The 20,541-nt window shown below is 39.4% G+C and overlaps 1 protein-coding gene across 2 annotated transcripts in view; it reads left to right on the forward strand.

Annotated features, from left to right (window-relative positions):
- LOC117435720 (SH3 domain-binding protein 5-like) overlaps nucleotides 1–20,541 on the forward strand; it is a 52,126-nt gene that overhangs the window by 29,075 nt on the left and 2,510 nt on the right. For both annotated transcript variants that reach the window (XM_059013005.1, XM_059013004.1), the window contains 5 exons: nucleotides 7,480–7,644; nucleotides 7,777–7,907; nucleotides 10,652–10,694; nucleotides 13,901–14,120; nucleotides 15,281–15,541. In XM_059013005.1, coding sequence (XP_058868988.1) covers nucleotides 7,480–7,644; nucleotides 7,777–7,907; nucleotides 10,652–10,694; nucleotides 13,901–14,120; nucleotides 15,281–15,541 — 820 coding nt within the window. The remainder of the gene's footprint in view (nucleotides 1–7,479; nucleotides 7,645–7,776; nucleotides 7,908–10,651; nucleotides 10,695–13,900; nucleotides 14,121–15,280; nucleotides 15,542–20,541) is intronic.

The following is a 20,541-nucleotide window of genomic DNA, read 5'->3' on the forward strand; positions in this document are numbered from 1 at the left end:
ACGCAACAAACATTACCCAATCTATGGCTAGCCCTGTTGTCTTTACGGCCAATCACAGTAAGAATAAGAAAAATCTGAAGCTACACAGGTTGAAGTGTAAACACCCCAGTCCAGCTACAAATCCAGCTGGAACCATCATCAGAGTGAACCGCTAAAAAAAGGTGCCTATACTGTTAAACAAACTGTTTTATAACTTATTAATGCATTTCCTTAGTTTATTTATCTATATGGCTTTTTTATTGAAGTTTTAACATGTTCATTGATTTTAAGAATATAATGTTAAAATAAGTAATGCAATTAATTTGCAGAGTCGGCATGACATCTCGGAAAAAATGCGCTGAGCCGACAAAGAACCTTGTAGAACACACGAGTGGTTGCACAGTAATTTAAAGTAATGATTCAGTTAAAATGGGAGGCTTTTTTTTAATGCCTACCCCATTACCATTACAGATTGTACAGTATTTATCAAGATTACTCATGACTTCAAGGTAATGTTGCGTTTTACCCCCTAAAAATATATTTTACTCTCTCACTGTTACAATTAGAGGATAAGTTACCCACAGACCCAAAACCTTATCTGGAGTGCAGCTTACATTGGCCCTTAAATCTCTAACCAGTTTTGATAATCTTGTTTATTTGAAAAGGACATGACACACACACAAGTGAAAATAGTCTTTTATTTAAGAAATCTACAGTACATTTATGCAAGTAGTGTCTTACAGCGATTTGAGGTCTAGCACTTGTCTCGTATATATATTTAATTTCCCCTCAGGAGGCCAAGCTGAGATGCTTGGTCTGCATTACTGTACAGTGAAAAGTGTCCTGATCAAAGCACATATCAGCAGCTGGGATTTGAATCTAGGATCTCCTGATGCCCAGACTGTGTAATTACTGCATGTTTGTTGAAAAGTGCACTGAACACTGTTCAGCAAGAAAACACACCAATGCATTAAACCCCTTTGTCCATCTTCAAGCTAAGTGGTTCATAAAGTTTTTAGCATCCACTTCTAGGTAAAGCGGTCTTCCTTGGTTGTCCCCATGCTGAGCAATCAGGGTTAAAGTAGTTTAGCCCTCAATTGCTATAAAAAAAGATGAACACTACTTCCCAAAGGCTACTTTTATACATATATATATATATATATATTTCTGTATTTGTTTACATGCCTGAGTCAGGCACAGGCACATTTTGTAATTTGTTTGAATAGGAATGTTGCTTTAAGTGTTCTTGATGTGCTTTTGTCAAAGCCTCCATTAAGTTTGTTGTCTTGTAGTTCCAGATTGCCATTGTCATCGTCCCCTCCCCTTAATTTTCTTTTTTTTCCCATAAATACCACAGAAAACCCTTTTGTTTGTTGGTTCCACCACCCACGGGGCACCTGTGGTTGTGGAGGTAAAGTCATCGGCGACTGCTTCACCTTATTAGCGGACACTTGCAATACTGTAAATATAGTCAATATTGTAAAATGTTCAGAATCTTAACATTTTAAATTATATTGGCACCATTAAGAGAAAGTCACTCCATTCTAGATTATTGCAATATGAATGTAAACTTGTTTTATCACGGTTATTACTTTTAGCTGTAGGGATTAATTTTGCATTTATTGGACTTGCCATGGTATGGATTAACAACACTGGAAATGATAATCCCCTATTAGATCTCCAAACAGATGTGTAAGGCATTAGCAGCAGCATAAAACCTCCTTTCCAATGTCCTTCAGTCATGCCAGTTTTTCAGATATTGCCTCCTGCTAGTACCATGTTATTCTTTTAGAACCAGAACTGAAAAAGATAAGTTATCTTTTGGTCTACAGCTCTGTACACACTGCATTATGCACTTGATTCAACTTCTCTGACCTTGTCTAATTCGGTTTGTGACCACAGTAGCAATTGTATGAAAATGTAATTTTCCTTTAATGGTTCCACATCTCTAGAGGTTCAAATCTAGTTTAGTTGAGACTCATACGTAATACAAGTTTGAACATGTGTTACTGATCTGTGTCAACTTTACTGTTCTATTTTCCAGTCCCGTTGAAATCGCTACCAAATCAATTGGTGGAATTGGTCTGAAATAAATCTAAATTACTATAAAACACTTACTATAGCTTTGGTGATTCCATAACCTTTGATTTAATTAAAGAATATAAAAGCGTTTTGTTCTACCAATTTTGATTCAAGCACTAAGGATTGCAGTCCTTGTCAAGTCCTTGGCTCGTCTGGTTTGTCAAAGCAGCCGTTTTTCCCGGGCCCCCAGCACTCACAGTCTGTGTATAATAGTTGTTTGTAGCTCACTAGTTGCAGTACCTCTCAAGAAGGTTAATGCCGGTTTGCATCTCTGAGAGAATACACCAGGGTTGTGGTCATTATGGAACTTTTTCTTTTGATGGATTCATAGTTGAAATATTTGCATAGTGGTGCCGTTTTCAGGCTCCTGAAAATTAGACATAACCTCCAGAGAAACAAATACACTGTACAATACAGTATCTCTACAATCATATCTTTTTAATTTTTACTAATTTTGTTTTCTTGGTGAATACATGCTGCCTATTGTGCATATGTATTGACTTTGTATTGGTTATCACTTTAGGGCAATACAATTATATATTGCTTTTCATATTTTATATTATTTAGCGTTCTTCTAGTATCTTAAGGAATTGTCCCCAGTGTATCTTGGTTATCAGACTCTATCTTGGTAACATTAAATAAACTTTCAGAGTTGCAGAACAATTTTTGTATTCATAACATCAGCAAAATATAGATTCTGTGTAGTTTCTTCCATAAATGCACATAATGTGTTAAATATATAGACGTGCTCAAATTTGTTTGTACCCTTACAGCTCATTGAAATAATGCTTCATTCCTCCTGAAAAGTGATGAAATTAAAAGCTATTTTATCATGTATACTTGCAGCCTATTTAAATGGAGAAAAGTAGTCACTGTGCTGTTTGGTATCATTGTGTGCACCACACTGAACATGGACCAGAGAAAGCAAAGGAGAGAGTTGTCTGAGGAGATCAGAAAGAAAAATAATAGACAAGCATGGTAAAGGTAAAGGCCACAAGACCATCTCCAAGCAGCTTGATGTTCCTGTGACAACAGTTGCAAATATTATTAAGAAGTTTAAGGTCCATGGAACTGTAGCCAACCTCCCTGGGCGCGGCCGCAAGAGGAAAATCGACCCCAGATTGAACAGAAGGATAGTGCGAATGGTAGAAAAAGAACCAAGGATAACTGCCAAAGAGATACAAGCTGAACTCCAAGGTGAAGGTACGTCAGTTTCTGATCGCACCATCCGTTGCTTTTTGAGCGAAAGTGGGCTCCATGGAAGAAGACCCAGGATGACTCCACTTTTGAAAGAAAAACATAAAAAAGCCAGACTGGAATTTGCTCAAATGCATACTGACAAGCCACAATCCTTCTGGGAGAATGTCCTTTGGACAGATGAGTCAAAACTGGAGCTTTTTGGCAAGTCACATCAGCTCTATGTTCACAGACGAAAAAATGAAGCTTTCAAAGAAAAGAACACCATACCTACAGTGAAACATGGAGGAGGCTCGGTTATGTTTTGGGGCTGCTTTGCTGCGCCTGGCACAGGGTGCCTTGAATCTGTGCAGGGCACAATGAAATCTCAAGACTATCAAGGCATTCTGGAGCGAAACGTACTGCCCAGTGTCAGAAAGCTGTGTCTCAGTCGCAGGTCATGGGTCCTCCAACAGGATAATGACCCAAAACACACAGCTAAAAGCACCCAAGAATGGATAAGAACAAAACATTGGACTATTCTGAAGTGGCCTTCTATGAGTCCTGATCTGAATCCTATCGAACATCTATGGAAAGAGCTGAAACTTGCAGTCTGGAGAAGGCACCCATCAAACCTGAGACAGCTGGAGCAGTTTGCTCAGGAAGAGTGGGCCAAACTACCTGTTAACAGGTGCAGAAGTCTCATTGAGAGCTACAGAAAACGTTTGATTGCAGTGATTGCCTCTAAAGGTTGTGCAACAAAATATTAGGTTAAGGGTCCCATCATTTTTGTCCATGCCATTTTCATTTGTTTTATTATTTACAATATTATGTTGAATAAAAAATCAAAAGCAAAGTCTGATTTCTATTAAATATGGAATAAACAATGGTGGATGCCAAATACTTTTGTCAGTTTCAAGTTATTTCAGAGAAAATTGTGCATTCTTTGTTTTTTGTGGAGGGGTACCAACAAATTTGAGCACGTCTGTAGGTGCTTTTCCCATTTTAAATCCTTGGTAATATTCAGTCTGGGAGAGAAAAACACATTCAGTAACAGAAGGGGCATTAGGTAGTTAACTAGAAAGACAGGATTCCAGCCGGGTCTTTCTTTAGGTACAAAGGGTTGTCGTGCCAAGATCGAGAGCTCCAAAGGCTGTGATATGGATTTGGTTGCAGCTCCTAGGGCCATATCTTGATGGATGGGTCTGACTATAAAATTGGGGTTCTTCAGTTTATTTGAAAATAATGAGGAATTGTTATTTTCCCCTCCAGCTCTCAGGGATAACAATCCCAGCTTCAAATATCAAGCAGCGGAGGGCGATGATGAAATTACAGCCATTAGGGAGTCTTAACATTCAGTCTGTGTCACTGACGTTGTACTGTGCCTTTATAATGAGGGCTCCCAGGCACTACGCCGCAGCCAGTACGGCTGTTGTTAGCTGCTCCTCTGTTACTAATAAACATGCAAATTTAAAGATCTCTGCAAACCCCTTTTATGGAGATTGTCTTTCAGATTAATAGATTTTCAGAAGCTTTCATTTTCCTTAACAACTTGGAATTTACTAAATGTTGTTTTGGTTTACAAATTGGACATTTTGGCTGCTCCAGGCCTTAAAAATCCTTACGTTACAACACCTCATTTGATGTATCAGAATACATTTGATATACTATTCGCAAAAGCTTTTAACAGCCTTTCAGTCTGGGTCGCTAAACATCTCAAGAGTAAAAACTTTGTGAGTAGGGCCCACATGCTTCATATTTGCAAGCTCCCCTTTGTTATCTCTAATGAAGTATACCAGTTCAGTCTACAGACACAGATAACTATTTCAAACAGTGCTCTTTTCTGGTTGGTATAGAATTCAAGCAGCTGTGTTTAAAAAGTGTAGATAAAGTGTTAATGCTAACGATAAGAAACGATAAGACATGCAGGGAGATACAATGGCTTTTCATTAATGGTGTTTTATAGCCGTGCAACAGGAGAGTCATTTTTACTTATTTGTTTGGTGCAGAATGATCAGAATGGCTGCAGTTCAATGGTGTATTTCCTGAAATAACTGTTGGCAATGTCAGATGAAATGAAGACAATTTTAGGTTTTTTTTTTTTTTTCAGTTTTGTACAACCTAATGTAACAGTAACTCTAAAACATTTAAATGTATCAATGGTTCTGAACAGTTGTATGTAAGGTGTACTGATCTGCTAAATCATACTGTAGTTAATGTTACATATAGTGACTGGAGATCTATTTCAGCTTTTGCAACATAGCCACTTAAAGTAAATGCTTCCAGATGTATTTATTTTTAAATTGCAGACAGGGGAACTTGTGTTGATGTCAGCATGCTGTTTTTCTTCTAATACTATTACTATACTATCAAATACTATACTATCAAACAATAATCTGGTTTTTAAAATGATGCAATCATTAATTGCACCTACTTTATGCAAGGTAAATCACAAGTGTGGTTTATTCATGCAATAACAGCCTCGCTTTGCAATCCATTGTGCAGCTTGTGTCTGTTTTGTTAAAATGGCCAAATGGACAGTTGGCAGATTTGACTGTTTATGTAATGTTGTGTTGTGCACTGTGTGTTTCTGCGTTATTTGGTTAGAACAGCTGGTACTGTTTGTATGTTTACATGGACATCTCTATCAAATTATGTTGTTATTGACAATGTGTGTAAAATATGTTAACCCTTAACACATTGCCCTTTGGCATTGGCCGAAACATTTGTGTACTTGACTTTTGTACAAGTTATACCTTATAACCTTCAACCTAATACTATGTTTTCATGATCTATTATTAATTACCAAATTACAAGAAAGTAACAAAGATTTGTAAAACTTTACAGTCATTATGATGCAAAACTCAATTAATCCATATGTGTGTCAAGTGTTGCTTATTGCCATGTACTGTAGTATTATTATTATTATTTGTTTATTTAGCAGACGCCTTTATCCAAGGCGACTTACAGAGACTCGGGTGTGTGAACTATGCATCAGCTGCAAAGTCACTTACAATTACGTCTCACCCGAAAGACAGAGCACAAGGAGGTTAAGTGACTTGCTCAGGGTCACACAATGAGTCAGTGGCTGAGCCGGGATTTGAACCGGGGACCTTCTGGTTACAAGCCCTTTTCTTTAACCACTGGACCACACAGTAAACCAAACACTTCATGTCAGTAGCATAGTTGAGGCACAATTGTAAAACCCATGTTTTTATTATGTTTTGGTTCTTCTTAGTGTTACAAAACCCCTGCAGTGTATGCAAGAAACACATTACTTAGCTTTTATTAAAACATTTTGTTTCCCATATTGCTGATTGGGATTATTATTATTATTTTTAACTTTTACTTGGGGAAAGCACACCAAGAGAAAGAGGTACATTTTCTTCTAAACATTGCAGTGTGTGCTCTCTTTTGCAGCAATGCTAGAGCTCTGATTTAAAATGAACACTGTTGCGAGAGGGAGCGTGATCTGGATACACTACGATCCTTAGTACATCCTAAAACGTGTATTTTAATGTATTTTTTACTATATTTGATTTAGACGCATGATGTGTGATTACACATTTTTAAAGAGTCAATGATATGTTTCAAAATATATTGCCATGATATATTTAACAGCACAGACAGGTCACAGCACAGATAATGTAATTGTAAACTTTTTAGGGGTTCCTACGTTTCACTGTGATGCATGGGACCTTTGTTAGAGGTACTATAAAATGTAAGCAGTAAAACTTCAGTACAGGAAATAACAAACTTTAGGTTTGCCCTTTCTGGATTGCAGCTCAGGGTTTTCTAATTTATGCCTGCAGGAAAGCCATGAAGGCAACATTAATCTTATTTCCATCCCTGTATTCTTAATACTTTGTTGTGAATATGAGCCAGCAAATAAATATATTTAGTGAACTATCACATCTTGAATAAAAACACTTGGGTGCTTGCTTTAAAATAGTTTCTGGAGTGACTTCAATGAATTACATGGTGTCATCTTGTTTGCATAAGTAAATGGTTTGAATAGATGATTTAACTTTATTTTTCTTTCTTTCTTTTGAAAGCCATGCCAGAAGCAGTTCCAGCCGTGCTGAAGCTCAGGCACTGCTGGCAGGCTTGGCACACACTTCATCGGCTGCCTCCATGTGTTCCCTTCTTCGTCAATGCTGGGAGTCGAGGGCAGGCTGTCTGTGAATATTTGATAGCGGAGTGCTTGGCTGACTGCGGTTCTTTTTCTATCTTCCTGGTTAGGCTCAGCTGGAGGCTCAGAAAGCCACTCAGGATTTCCAGAGGGCCACTGAGGTGCTGCGAGCCGCCAAGGAGACCATTGCACTGGCAGAGCAGAGACTGCTGGAGGATGACCAGAGGCAGTTTGACTCTGCCTGGCAAGAAATGCTCAACCACGCCACCCAGCGGGTAACTGAGTATTAAATAAATAACCTTACAATATACAGTCAGTTCTGTAAAAACACTGCAGCCCACATCTGTGCAAGGTCTCTCTGTGTGTGTGGATACAGTCTGTGCTCATCCTCTCTCTCTGTCTTCCAGGTAATGGAAGCTGAGCAGACCAAGACCCGGAGTGAGCTGGTGCACAAGGAGACTGCGGCCAAGTACAACGCTGCCATGAGCCGCATGAAGCAGCTGGAGAAGAAGCTCAAGAGAGCCATCAATAAGTCAAAGTAAGTACAGAGAGAAGAAACTGTGAGGCATGAAATGGGCAATCCTGCAAGCGCCAATGCAGGTTTTGATTCCGCCCAGTTAACAAATAACAAAATAAACTAAAATAATTATAACCTATGCTGTATAAGCTGCTAACCTTAGTGGAGTTGTCAGTACTGCTACTTAGTAGCTCTACTACAGATAGTAGCCCCATTGTGTTTTTAAAGGACTGGGTAAGACAAAAACCGCATGGGTGCTGACTTCTGTGGTACGGGGCAAAGTGTTGTGTCAAAGAATTCTGGGTGAAAATGTATTGGCCCATTTGATGTGTGTACTTTTTTGTGTTTGTTAGGAATCTTTTAGTGGGTAGAAAAAGAAAACACAAAAAAATGCTGAAACTGGGAGATTTAAAAAATAAAGAATGAATGTATATATACAGACATATACACACATAATGGAAAAATAATTTAACACATTTGGAGTTAAAAATAATTTCTTAAAAAACCAGGCCTCTCAAAAAGAAAGAAAAAATGGTATATTGCTTGTTTATTTTTATCAACATGCAAAATTTCTTGCGTCTACTGCATTAAGGTTAATGACGGTTTTGTTTTCATGGTCACTCAAGCAGACCTTAGAGCGGGTTGCTTGACCCCTTATGTCAATGAATATTATTATTATTATTATTATTATTATTATTATTATTATTATTATTATTACAAAAATTGGCATTTTTACCACTTTCGGTCACATTCTCAGAGCGCTTTGTTTGTATGCACACACCACCTGAATGGAGCTCTTCTCTCCATCACAGGGGTTATGTATAAGGCTGCATTTATTCCACAGTAATTTTCATGGCATTTCACAGTCAAAAAATATGTATTTCAAGATATTTTGTGAATAAACATTTATTAAAAGGAGAAAAAATAGCATTGTCACATTCAAAATTGATCATTTTCTCTACAGACAAATGTTCCTAATTATTTAAATGCTTACCTGAAAAACAGTAAATGCTAAATAGTAGAATTTTATTTAGTTTAAGTCTGTGTGGATATCCTCTGAAAGACGAGAGACACAGAGGGTTTTGACGTTGAAACACCGCTCAGACGTCCAGGTTTTATTGGGAATCACACAGGCAATTGCAATAGTAGATGGTAGCCCCAGTGTGGAAGGATATGGGTATACATAAATACAGAATACGAAAAGGCAATACAAAACAGTACAAAAACAACTAAGAAACAAAAGTTGACACAACAGGGGTTGAGCGCTGCTCCCACTAAAAGGGAGTTCCTGCTCCAGGAACCTTCTCCCTAACACAAACTAAATATACTTTTGTGGGATTAAAATCCAGTAAAAGAATCCCTTTCTAAAGTATACCAAGGATCCCGGTTAAGCATGCGGTGGTCCTCAGTCTTGGTTCACTCACCCTGGTTAAACACACAATCGTAAGGCTATCAACCTGTAAACACAGCACAGAACAAAAGACTGGCTTCAGCCCATTTTTAAAGGCAGGTGACCAGGGTTAATTGATGATCAATTAGTCAATTAACACCTGGCCACCTGCTGCACATTATGCTTCAATAAGGCAGGGAGGGAAGTCTAACCTCCCAGCCCTGCCATATCTAGTACACACATTTGCTTTTTATAACATTTAACAAAATGTTATATTTAAACCACAACCACAAATACACTATTGATAGGACAGGCTTCAGCCCTGCCACAGTCCATCTTTTGAAGACATTATTGACTTCTCAAACAAAATAAAAACATAAATAAATGTAAAATAACAACAGACATGTGAAATGTCCCTGTTTTGTACTGGGCAGAGCGATCTTTAGCAGAAATTTTTACAATCTTTGATGTAGCTGGTGCCTTTTTTGTTAAAAAAAAACAATTTTAAAGAAATTGTGCAGATGTATGGAATCTGTTCAATTGTTTACCGGAAGCAAACTAAACTGTGTGCCAGGTTCCTAAATGAAGTGTAAGAGGTAGTGCGTCAATCAGGCAAATGCTGTATTTATTTTAAAGTGATAATAATAGGTATATTTACACTATTCTTTCAGAAATGGGAATTTTCACAGAGAACTGCATATGACATGGCTATATGAAATCTGTGATTGCCAACCGCAGATAGAGTAAACCCATCCTAAGGATGTTTTCCACTTACTTACAATGTTTTTTAAAGACATCAGTGTATGATACGGAACCAAACCATTCCTGGTAGGGGGGACACACTATTCTGGAGGAATTATATAAATAAGCAGTTGAAGAGTGAGTAAAATAAAACAAATAAATAATGTTAAAACTGAATCTCCTTGTACAACTACATTCTTTAAATACTCAGACTAACTGCTGCAAAACATTTTTTGATTTAAAAAAAAAAAAAAAAAGCCCTCGCCACCCCTCCATAAATGAGGAGACACACTAAATGCCTTCCAGTACCTCACCCACAGAACCGACAGTGAGGCCAAGGTTGAGGGTATTGAAATTCAGTAACGGCTTTTATTTTTTGGCAGGTCATCTAGTCTTGGACTAATTCCTACCAGCTGTGGCCTGTACTGTAGTTTATGGTTTATTTTACAGTGTTAAATGGCAGCCCAGACTTTTGCTTCCCTTGTAAAACTAAAAGAATGTGACGACTCATCAAAATATTATTAAGCAAGCTATTTTGTGCTTGCTGAAAATTCAGTTACAGTACTATAACAATTATAATATCATGCTGTGCCAAGTTACTGGTTTACAATTTTCTCCAATGTTTCCTTTACAGACCATATTTTGAACTGAAGGCAAAGTACTACCTGCAGCTTGAGGTTTGTGGATTTTTCTTGTCTTTCTTCATGTTTTATAGCTTAATTTCCACAGCAACATCCCACAACAGTAATAATAATATTTAATCAGATTTAAATTCCGGTTATATTACTCATAATGTCTTTTGCTGTTCAGAGTGATAACATACCATATTTGTTCGAAAAAGCGCTTACTGCGCTTATATTCTTCTCTTTACCTGAGCCGTTATTTGGATAAGAGTGTCTACTTCTTAAAAGCGTTTTTGCTTCAGATATCTTTTAGGTTAAAACTGATCAATCAGTTTGAGCACCCTGCTAGTAGTAGTAGGTTTTTCAGTTTGTTCAACAGTACTCCTCTCTACTACTTTAACAGCATCGGTAGACATCTCCAAGGTGCTTGTATTTTTTTCCAGGAAGTCCTGACTTGCTCATTCTTCAATTAACATGGTATTAAAAAGGTTGGAATTTATTTTGAATTACATTTTGTTTCAAATAAAACTGGTAGGGTGATATTGTTTGATCTGTTTTTGTGATGTTGTTACAAATGGTCTTCTAGGGGTATATACTAGGGAATCTTTCCATTGAAATGTGTGTAATATATATATATTGAATTTGTTGCGGAAGCCGTAACTTTTAACACAGACCACAACTGTGACAGTGACAGTGATGTGAACCAGTCACATGACTGAGGGAGACTATTGCCCGGTGGTGTAAGGATGTTAGGGCAATCGTTCAATCTATTTTTGCTTCTAAAATGAGGTTTTAACCAATCACAGGCCGGAATTTCCAACCACTGATATATAATATAAAATGTTATGGACTGTTGCTGAAATCGGGCAGTTGCCGTAATGCCCGGGCAGTTGGCGAAGTGCCCAGCTGCAGTGGGCAGATGCAGAATTAGCTTTGAATTTTATGTCATTTCGGCAACTGCCCACAGCCACCCGGGCTGATGGTAAAGAAAGACTTTAGTGCACCCTGTTGTAACAAATGAAAGGCTAATGGAAAGTAACACAGCAGTGTTCATCCTCTGGGTATCTACTGCAGTTCTCAATAACAGTTCGTCAGTCGAATAACTTTATTTAATCATTAGACTGACTGAATCGTTTATTTATATTTTTATAAATTTATCTCCAAGAGACATGGGACTTGGGAGAAGATTCATCTTCCAGCAGGACAATGACCCCAAACATACAGCCAAAGCCACACTGGAGTGGCTTAAAAACAAAAAGGTCAATGCCCGGACCTCAATTCAATTGAGAATATGTGGAAAGAGTTGAAAATTGCTGTTCACCAAAGGTCCCCATCCAACTTGACAGAGCTTGAGCAATTTTGCAAAGAAGAATGGGCAAAAATTGCAGTGTCCAGATGTGCAAAGGTGGTAGAGACTTATCCTAATAGACTCATGGCTGTAATTGCTGCCAAAAGGTGCCTCTACCAAATATTGACTCAAAGGGGGTGAATACTTATGCAATCAATTATTTTCTGTTTTATATTTGTAATTAATTTAGAACAATTTGTAGATTTTATTTTTCACTTTGACATTTTTTGTGTTGATCAGTGGCAAAAACTCCATTTAAATTAAATCCATTTTGATTCCATGTTGTAGCACAATAAAATGTGGAAAAGTCCAAGGGGGGTGAATACTTTTGAGAGCCACTGTATTTCTAAATAAGAAAAATACAAACTTTATGCTGTTGATTTAATGATTCATTAATATTACTATGATAAATTAGTTTCAACACTGCGTTCTTCCTACTATATTTAACTGGGTGGATTTTAAATGTTTATTAGTCTTTTGCTGATATTGAATGATCTCTCATTCAAACAACACAGCTCAGAAATTTGTATTGTATTACTGTAATAAGAATAAAATAAAACATTGTTGCATTTTATGCATTTTATTCAGGACTCCCCCCCCCCCCCCCCCCCCCCCCAAAACTTACTCAAACCTCTATATCTAACCCATGATGAAAATAAACAGTGCATTGATATTTTGTTTAGTTCTGTATAGCGTTTTCAGAAAGTATTTAAGTTATTTAAATAAACATTGCAACGGGTGGCTTGGTGGTGGTGCGCTTTTGTGCTTAAAGGCAACAAAGGTAATCCACTCTCTATTTGTATTATACTGTATCTGTTAAAAATCTTTCTTCGTCCGGGTGTCTGTGGGCAGTTGACCAGCTAGGGCAGATGCCAAAATGACTTAAAATTCAATGCTAATTCTGCATCTGCCCGCTGCAGCTGGGCACTTCGCCAACTGCCCGGGCATTACGGCAACTGCCCAATGTCGGCAACGGTCCATAACATTTTTTATTTTTTGGCTCTTTGAGCTAAAATATATATATATATATATATATATATATATATATATATATATATATATATATAATATATGGATGAAGGCTATATTTGAATCCTGAGCCATTTGGAAAAAAAAGGCATAATACCACAGTAGTGACGTCAAAAGTGATAATTAAAGAGGAAAATATACTTGAACTTTGACCCATTTGACTCCTCGAGACCATCACTTTCAATTCAAACACAAAATGTCTCGTTTTCAATCACTCGACACAGTACAGCAATGTTCATTAATGATCAACAAAATGAGAATACATTAAAACAAACAAAAAAAAGATGTAAAGCTGGTACATTCTTATCTCAGAGAAACTAAACGGATAACAACATAGAACGTCTGTACAGCACTGAAAAACACTATTTAAAATGTTATTTTATTACAAATAAAATCAGATTTGACTTGTAAGTAACATAATCCAAGATGAATGGGGGGGGGGGGGGGGGGGGTCAAGCTTTGGAGAACATGGGCGCTTATTAAAGTTTTGCCAATAAAACTGGGTGCTAATATGGATAATGGATAAGGGCAGACAGTCAAGACTGGGTGCTATTTCGAGCATTTGCATTCATTTTAGTCTCAAAGAGGAGGCACAGGTTGTATTTTTTAAAGGTACTTAATAGTTAAATACTATGTTTGTGAAAAGACAGGCCCAGTGATGGAATGCACTAGAACAATGGCTGCTTCACAGTTCCATTCCATTTTCTACAAGTGTGAACATAATGCAGCCTAATCCAGACCTGAGACATTTTGTTAACGGGAAACATTTTAAATACGAGAGCATAAGAGCATAGTATGATCGATACCTACTCATTTAGAAACACTGTACAGTATGTGATGTAAGGTAGATGCACTGACCAGTCTTTTCCTCTCTGTGCATCAGCAACTGAAGAAGAATGTAGACGAGCTGCAGGCCAAGCTGTCCCTCGCAAAAGGCGCATACAAGACAGCCCTGAAGAACCTGGAAATGATCTCAGACGAGATCCATGAGAGGAGGCGGTCCTCAGCCATGGGCCCACGGGGCAGAGGGGTGGGGGCTGAGGGAGACAGTAACTCTGGGGAAGACATCTCCAACTTCAAGCTAGAGTCTGATGGTATCTCCAGTGAGTACAAACTGCCTAAAATCTTAACCAAGGCTGCCCCGTTATTAAATTCATTGGTCGTCACACTAAATTAAAAACTTATACTAATGTTATTTGTTTAGGAGTTTCCAAGGTTTTTGGTCACTTGGTTCTCTCAGAACAACACATAGTGTGTAAGAAGCATTATAACACCCTTGTGACAACTTTAATACAAAAACAGCTACTAATCAAACTCCCTGAATGCACTCTGCTGTATAGAGGAATGGCTACATTGCCACATTAAAGTCCTGGAATAAGCCTGAAAAAACAATAGTTGAGACCAATACACATCATGCTTGTTCCCAGCTCTGTGCTGAATCATGTTTATATTGTATTCAGTCTAATTGGTTTGTTATAGAAATCAAATGAAGGCAGAACTGCTCAATTATTCAGACTGTACTGGTCTTTTTTTAAAACAAGGATCTTATTTCCCTCCCGAGTCCTCCATTTTGTAACACTGCCCTCTGTACATAGTTGGAAGCATGTAATGCTTTTGAAACTTGTTGGCCAGCTAAACTAGCTATAGAGTTATCTGCACGGCCCCTACCAGATATAGTATCTGACTGCTATCCATTTCCTTCTACACATTGCTTTTTAATTGTGCATTACGGTGCAGAGCACAGGCTGAATGAAGTATAATATCGTCTGCTGTGGGATTACGCTGGGGGATGATAAATCCTCTAAAGGAATAAGGGAAATGAACACTTAACCTTTTCCTTCAGCAGCTATGACAAGATCTTAGACTCCAAGCAGAGTTCAGACTAATGAGTGCTTGGATGAGCTACACTAGGGTAACACATTTTGTTTTGCTCTTCAGCCTAACCTTGCAAGACCTTCAGCCTAACCTTGGGGGCTGACAGTGAAATTCTGAAATTCCTTAGACCAGCCCTAAGACAAATAGATTACTCAATTCCTGCACCTTCGAAACTTTGTGTTAATGAATGAAGAGATTTATTCCAACATCACAGACCTTCAATATATTTAAGGTTATTTTTCCATTGCCCTCATTTAACTACCATACAGTCTGTATCATACTAAAAGCTGTTTTATGTCCGTGGTTACCCAGCGCCAGTGGAGTGTTGCTTTGTTAGCAATATGTTGATAACGAAGCACACTCAGTCGTGTTCCTTCCCCTTTCGCAGTGACCTCGGAGGTGTTTGAGGATGATAACTGCAGCAGTGTTGTATCAGAAGAGGATTCTGAGACCCAGTCCATATGCAGCCTGAGTTCAGGCCTGACCAGCCCCGTGGAGATGCCTTGCTCTTACCCCGATTCCTCCCGGCCCAGCAGCCTGGACCTGGCCAGCCCGGTGTCACTTTCTGATTTCGGGTTGCTCTCCCCGGTGCTGGGGCCTCGTAGTGAGTGCAGTGGAGCTTCGTCTCCGGAGTGTGACCTTGAACGAGGTGAGTGTGTGTCTGCTGCAGTAACTTGACTGAGTGTGTGTCTGCTGCAGTAACTTGACTGAGTGTGTGTCTGCTGCAGTACCTTTTCAATAGGTAACTGTCCAGTACTTTGGCTCCACATGGGGGCAATATTTATGGATCTTCTCCAACCTCATTGTGTCAGATTCTTTTGATATAGCATATGGAAGTACCTGTATATTAGCTCTATAATAGAAAGGGTGTCCGTGATGGATGAAAAAGAGCACCCGAAAGAGGCCATGTTTGAGAGACCAGGGGCCTGTTTCACAAAGTGCTTCTAAAGTCAGAGCTAGAAGGCTGCTAAATCAAGATTCAGCAGGAGTCAAGAAGCTCTAGAAATCTTTGCTTCATTAGTCCAAAACATGTTTCAATTGCGCATTGTGCCACATTTATTGTTATTATTTATTTCTTAGCAGACGCCCTTATCCAAGGCGACTTACAGTCGTAAACAAATACATTTCAAGAACCACCTTGTGCTTTCTGTTATAATTTCTGTCCTCTGGTGTCACAGCCAGGACTAAGAATTGTTCACTTTCAAGTAGGGAATATTAACCATTACAAATGGGTGTTTCCCTTTAAAACACCCAAACCTGAAAACTTTATACTTTAAAAGACTTCTCGTCAGAGCAGTGTGATGTGGCTTTGGCTCCGCCCCCCGAGAGCATAAAGGAGCTATGCACCCTGACAACGATGCCATTTTCCTTTTCAGCTGAGCTTGAATACTTGAGAGAGTGCTGATATAAAATTATAGCCTTTCTAATTACCTTTCTTTTACATTTTTTAGCTTTGCTTCTAAATGTTGAATTAATAATATATAAGGATACGATTTTGTTACAGAGGTCATTGAAATCATGACAATCATGAATTTGAACAAAAGTTAGTGAAATCTTGGAAATGGATGTAAAAACACATTTATTTTCTATAAAAATGCATGTCATGCACTGAAAATGCAGATATGCAAGTATCTGTAGATTGTTTGGTTGTGTATGCACACAGCATTCACGTGTAGCTATATAGGTCAGCGAATTAGATTTGTATTTTGTATCTGAGCGAGCATGTAAATGAACACAGATTGTATGTTACCGTACTGTAAACTCTCGGTTGTGATCTTCAAATACATACAGCGCTTGTTTAATTTTATTTTTTTAAACGAAAAAGTGGGCTTGCATCATCCAAAAATATTAATTAATACTTAGATTTTATTTCTTGACATTTTTTTTCATACAATGTAGTGTACCAAATAGTCTGTTGAAAATAAATATTCACTTTCTCTAAAACTAAACATTGCTAAACAAAATGCTTCAGACTGCCATTGAACATCTTTTTTTTTATTTCGCTTAGCTGCGGTGAAAGAAGAGAGGCGCTTTATTTATGATGAGCAGCATATTGATGCCTCTGCTGCCCCTCCGGTCCACCTGGATTTTCTATTTGAGCTATAGTCCACATGGGAACACCCGGCTACAGCTGCGGCTGTTTCCCGTTCAGTGGACTCTCTTTACAAGGTGTTCGAAGCAGACAAACTGGGTCTGACCCATTTTCTGCCAGTAGGGGCACCCATTGTGGCTCTTGTTCAGCCTACCAACCTGTTCTTGCTATCCAAGGATGTGGTGTGCCCAAACAAGCAGTGCAGGGTGACAGAGGTCATACTTAAGAAGGTGTATGCTGCTAGTGCGTTTAACGCACGCCTGGGAAGCTACAACAGCATCCTTGTGGCTTAACAGGCACACCTTCTTGGGTCCATTGCCGAGTCCCACAAGCCCTCATCTCAACAGCTGGATGAGCTGTGCTTGGTGTCCAGGAACCTGCTCCGACTGTCCAAGCTCAGTGGACAGGCAATAGGCAGGAATCTGGCAGCATTGGTGACTGCTCGAAGGCAGCTTTGGCTCTCCCAAGCATGCGTGCTTGATGGAGACAAAACAGCACTGTTGGACGCTCCGGTCCCATCACGTATGGGAATCCACCAAAGAACTGGTGCTCCTTCTCCCTAAGCGCCCGCCTCCACCTTGTAAGCCTGCAGCGGCACAATAAGCTCCAGTTTCACCAGAAACCGACGCAGCAAGTGGCTTCCACTTCTGGTGGACCTGCCCAGAGGCAGCCTGAACCCACTTTCCGCGGAGGCAGGCGTGCTTTCAAGCGCCCTGTGCCTAGGCAACAAGCGCGGGCTGCACCTCAGGCAAAGCAGCAGCCCTAGGATTTTGTTGCCACAGGTCCAGGTCTCCTTTTCCAAGAGCCACCTAGAACAGTGTTTCTCAACCGGTGTTCCACTATATATATATATATATATATATATATATATATATATATATATATATATATATATAGATATGGATGTTTACCGTGTTAAGGACAATGCTTTCAGTTTTGAGCATTCTGACATGGTTTTTCTTGGCTTTTATAATGCCTAATTAGCAACATAAATTGAATAGGTTAAACTAGTTTTTATTTGAATTAATAGTTTGATTAATAATTTAAAATGAACACAATGCTATATTAGCTTAAATCAGTTGTTTGTCTTATACTAAGTGTTTTGTTCTCGATTTGAATAGGAGTGCTCATTGCAATGTTTAAGATTATCATTTGTTACATTTTAGTCCATGTCTTTAGTCAAAAACATGGATACATTGTTTATCCTGAAAAATGATGGTGCAATTGCAACAGACAATCTGAAGTTTAAACCTGAGGTTTAAATCCAGTTTAAACCTCAATCACCAGTCTGATTCAGGTGGTCCGTTGCAATTGCACCAATAAGTTTATAATGGTATTTTTTATTATTTTTGTCAGTAATGATTTGCCCGTTGGGAATGCAGTGCCCATAGTGCACTGATTGCCTATGTACAATTAGTATATAAAAAGCAATACTATCTGTGATTAAACTACTGTTTTAAGATTATGTAATGTGGTGTGCCTCAGAATAATTTCAAGTGCCAGATTATATAATGTGGTGTGCCTCAGAATAATTTCAAGTGCCTGGGTGTGCCTTCCCTAAAAAAAGGTTGAGAACCACTGACCTAGAATACTGGAGCCAGTGCACCACAGACCCCTGGGTGCTCACTACTGTTCAAACTGGTTATTCTCTTCAATTCCAACATGGCCCTCCTTTCTTTCGGGCAGTGACATTAACTACTGTCACGGACCTACAAGCCACCGCTCAGGTGCCTCACAAGGCTCAGGAGGTAGCAGCTATTGTGCAAAAGCTGGCCATTTGCTTAGTAGACCCCTCCAACAAAAATGGGGGGTTCTATTCCAAGTATATTCTGGTGCCAAAACGGGATGGTGGCCTCAGACCGATCCTCGATCTCAGGCAGGTTCACCTGTAACTGGGTTGGAGATTGTTCAAGATACTGACTTCACAACGACTGTTCAGTCCATTAGGCCAGATGACTGGTTCACCATGGTGGACCTAAAGGTCGCCTATTTTCACATCCCCATAAAATCAGCGCACAGGAAGTACCTGAGGTTTGCCTTTCAGGGAACAGTATACCAGTTTTGTGTTCCGCCATTCAGCCTCTCTCTAGCTCCATGCGTACTTGCAAACTGCATGGTGGCTATACTGGCCCCACTGAGACTCAGAGGCATCAGGGTCCTCTACTACCTTGACGATTGCCTCATTTGCATCGAGTCTCCAGCACAAGCACACGAACACACAGAGCTCGTCACCAACCACCTACTTCGGTTGGGCCTGAAGGTGAATTAGGCAAAGAGCCAGTTAATGCCCACCCAGATAGTTACGTTTCTCGGGGTGCGCCTTGACTCGGGGCTCACGTTGGCCACCCTGTCAGATGAGAGTGAAGAGAATAACCTCCTGCCTACAGCTGTTTCAGCTCGGCAGGGCACTGCCAGTAGTGGCTTTCCAGAGGCTTATGGGCCTGATGGCAGCAGCATCCTCCACTGGGTCTCCTGCATATGCGCCCCCTGCAGGCTTGGTTCAACCACACGGCTTGTCAGCCCGTGTTGAATCGCAACCTGCTGCAGACGCACTGTCTACAGGCACTCTCTTGGTGGAGACAGCCGGCCCATGCACGCTTAGGCATGGCTCTGGGCAGCATCACTAGTAGGGAGGTTTGAAATAGATGGGGGGGGACAACTGCTTGTTCGTACGGACAACACATCTGTGGTGTCCTGCACCAACCACCAAGGATGGTTTGTGGCCACCCAGTCTCTACCGTGTGGGCACAAAAGAACGTCCTCTCACTCTGGGCAGTACTCTAGGCTTTGTTCCAGGGTGAATCTGTCCAGGACATATGCAATGCAGCCGTGTGGGCTCCCCCCCCATACTTTTTACTAGGTTCTACCGACTGAATGTCATAGATCCGCATAACCCTGGTTTCAGAACGAGAACATTAGGTGAGTTTTCATCATATGTCTTCCATCTTTGCTGGATACTGATTACAAGCACAAGGTGATTTTGGCTTAGCTTTGTAGCTTAGTGATATACTACCATGTCCTTGCGATAGCTTGGGTATACTCACCCATTTGGAATGGTTAATATTCCCTACTTTAAAGGGAATATTAGGTTATTATCATAACACTGGTTCCCTGAAATAGGATTCAAGATCTGGTCTCAAAATATTGCTCAATTCTAGCATTCAATTTTGAGTCAGTCTGTAATGTTTGAATTCATGTTCGCTATATTTATCAAGCGGATTTATTCTGTCCCGTGATTAAAGGTTTGCTGTCAGCGGTCAATGTAATATGTATTTATTCAGATTCGTCATCTCTCCTGTTTAAGGTAAAGGTAGCCACTTAACATTTAACAGAACATTTAACAGTGCTTTGTGAGATTCTCTGGAAACCATTAGATTTTTAGCAGCAGCGTTAGAATCCTGCTAAATGCTTAGAAGTGCTTTGTTAAACAGGCCCCTGCTCTTTAGTATTTAAGATATCTTCTTGATACTTGCTGCACACATAAAACTGCTACTACAGTATTTTGTTATTCTTCCTAAAACACATCCTGGTAGATTCAAATGTGATATCAAAAGAAT

This window comes from Acipenser ruthenus, chromosome 3, assembly GCF_902713425.1.
Source record: "Acipenser ruthenus chromosome 3, fAciRut3.2 maternal haplotype, whole genome shotgun sequence".
NCBI classification, from domain to species: Eukaryota; Metazoa; Chordata; class Actinopteri; order Acipenseriformes; family Acipenseridae; genus Acipenser; species Acipenser ruthenus.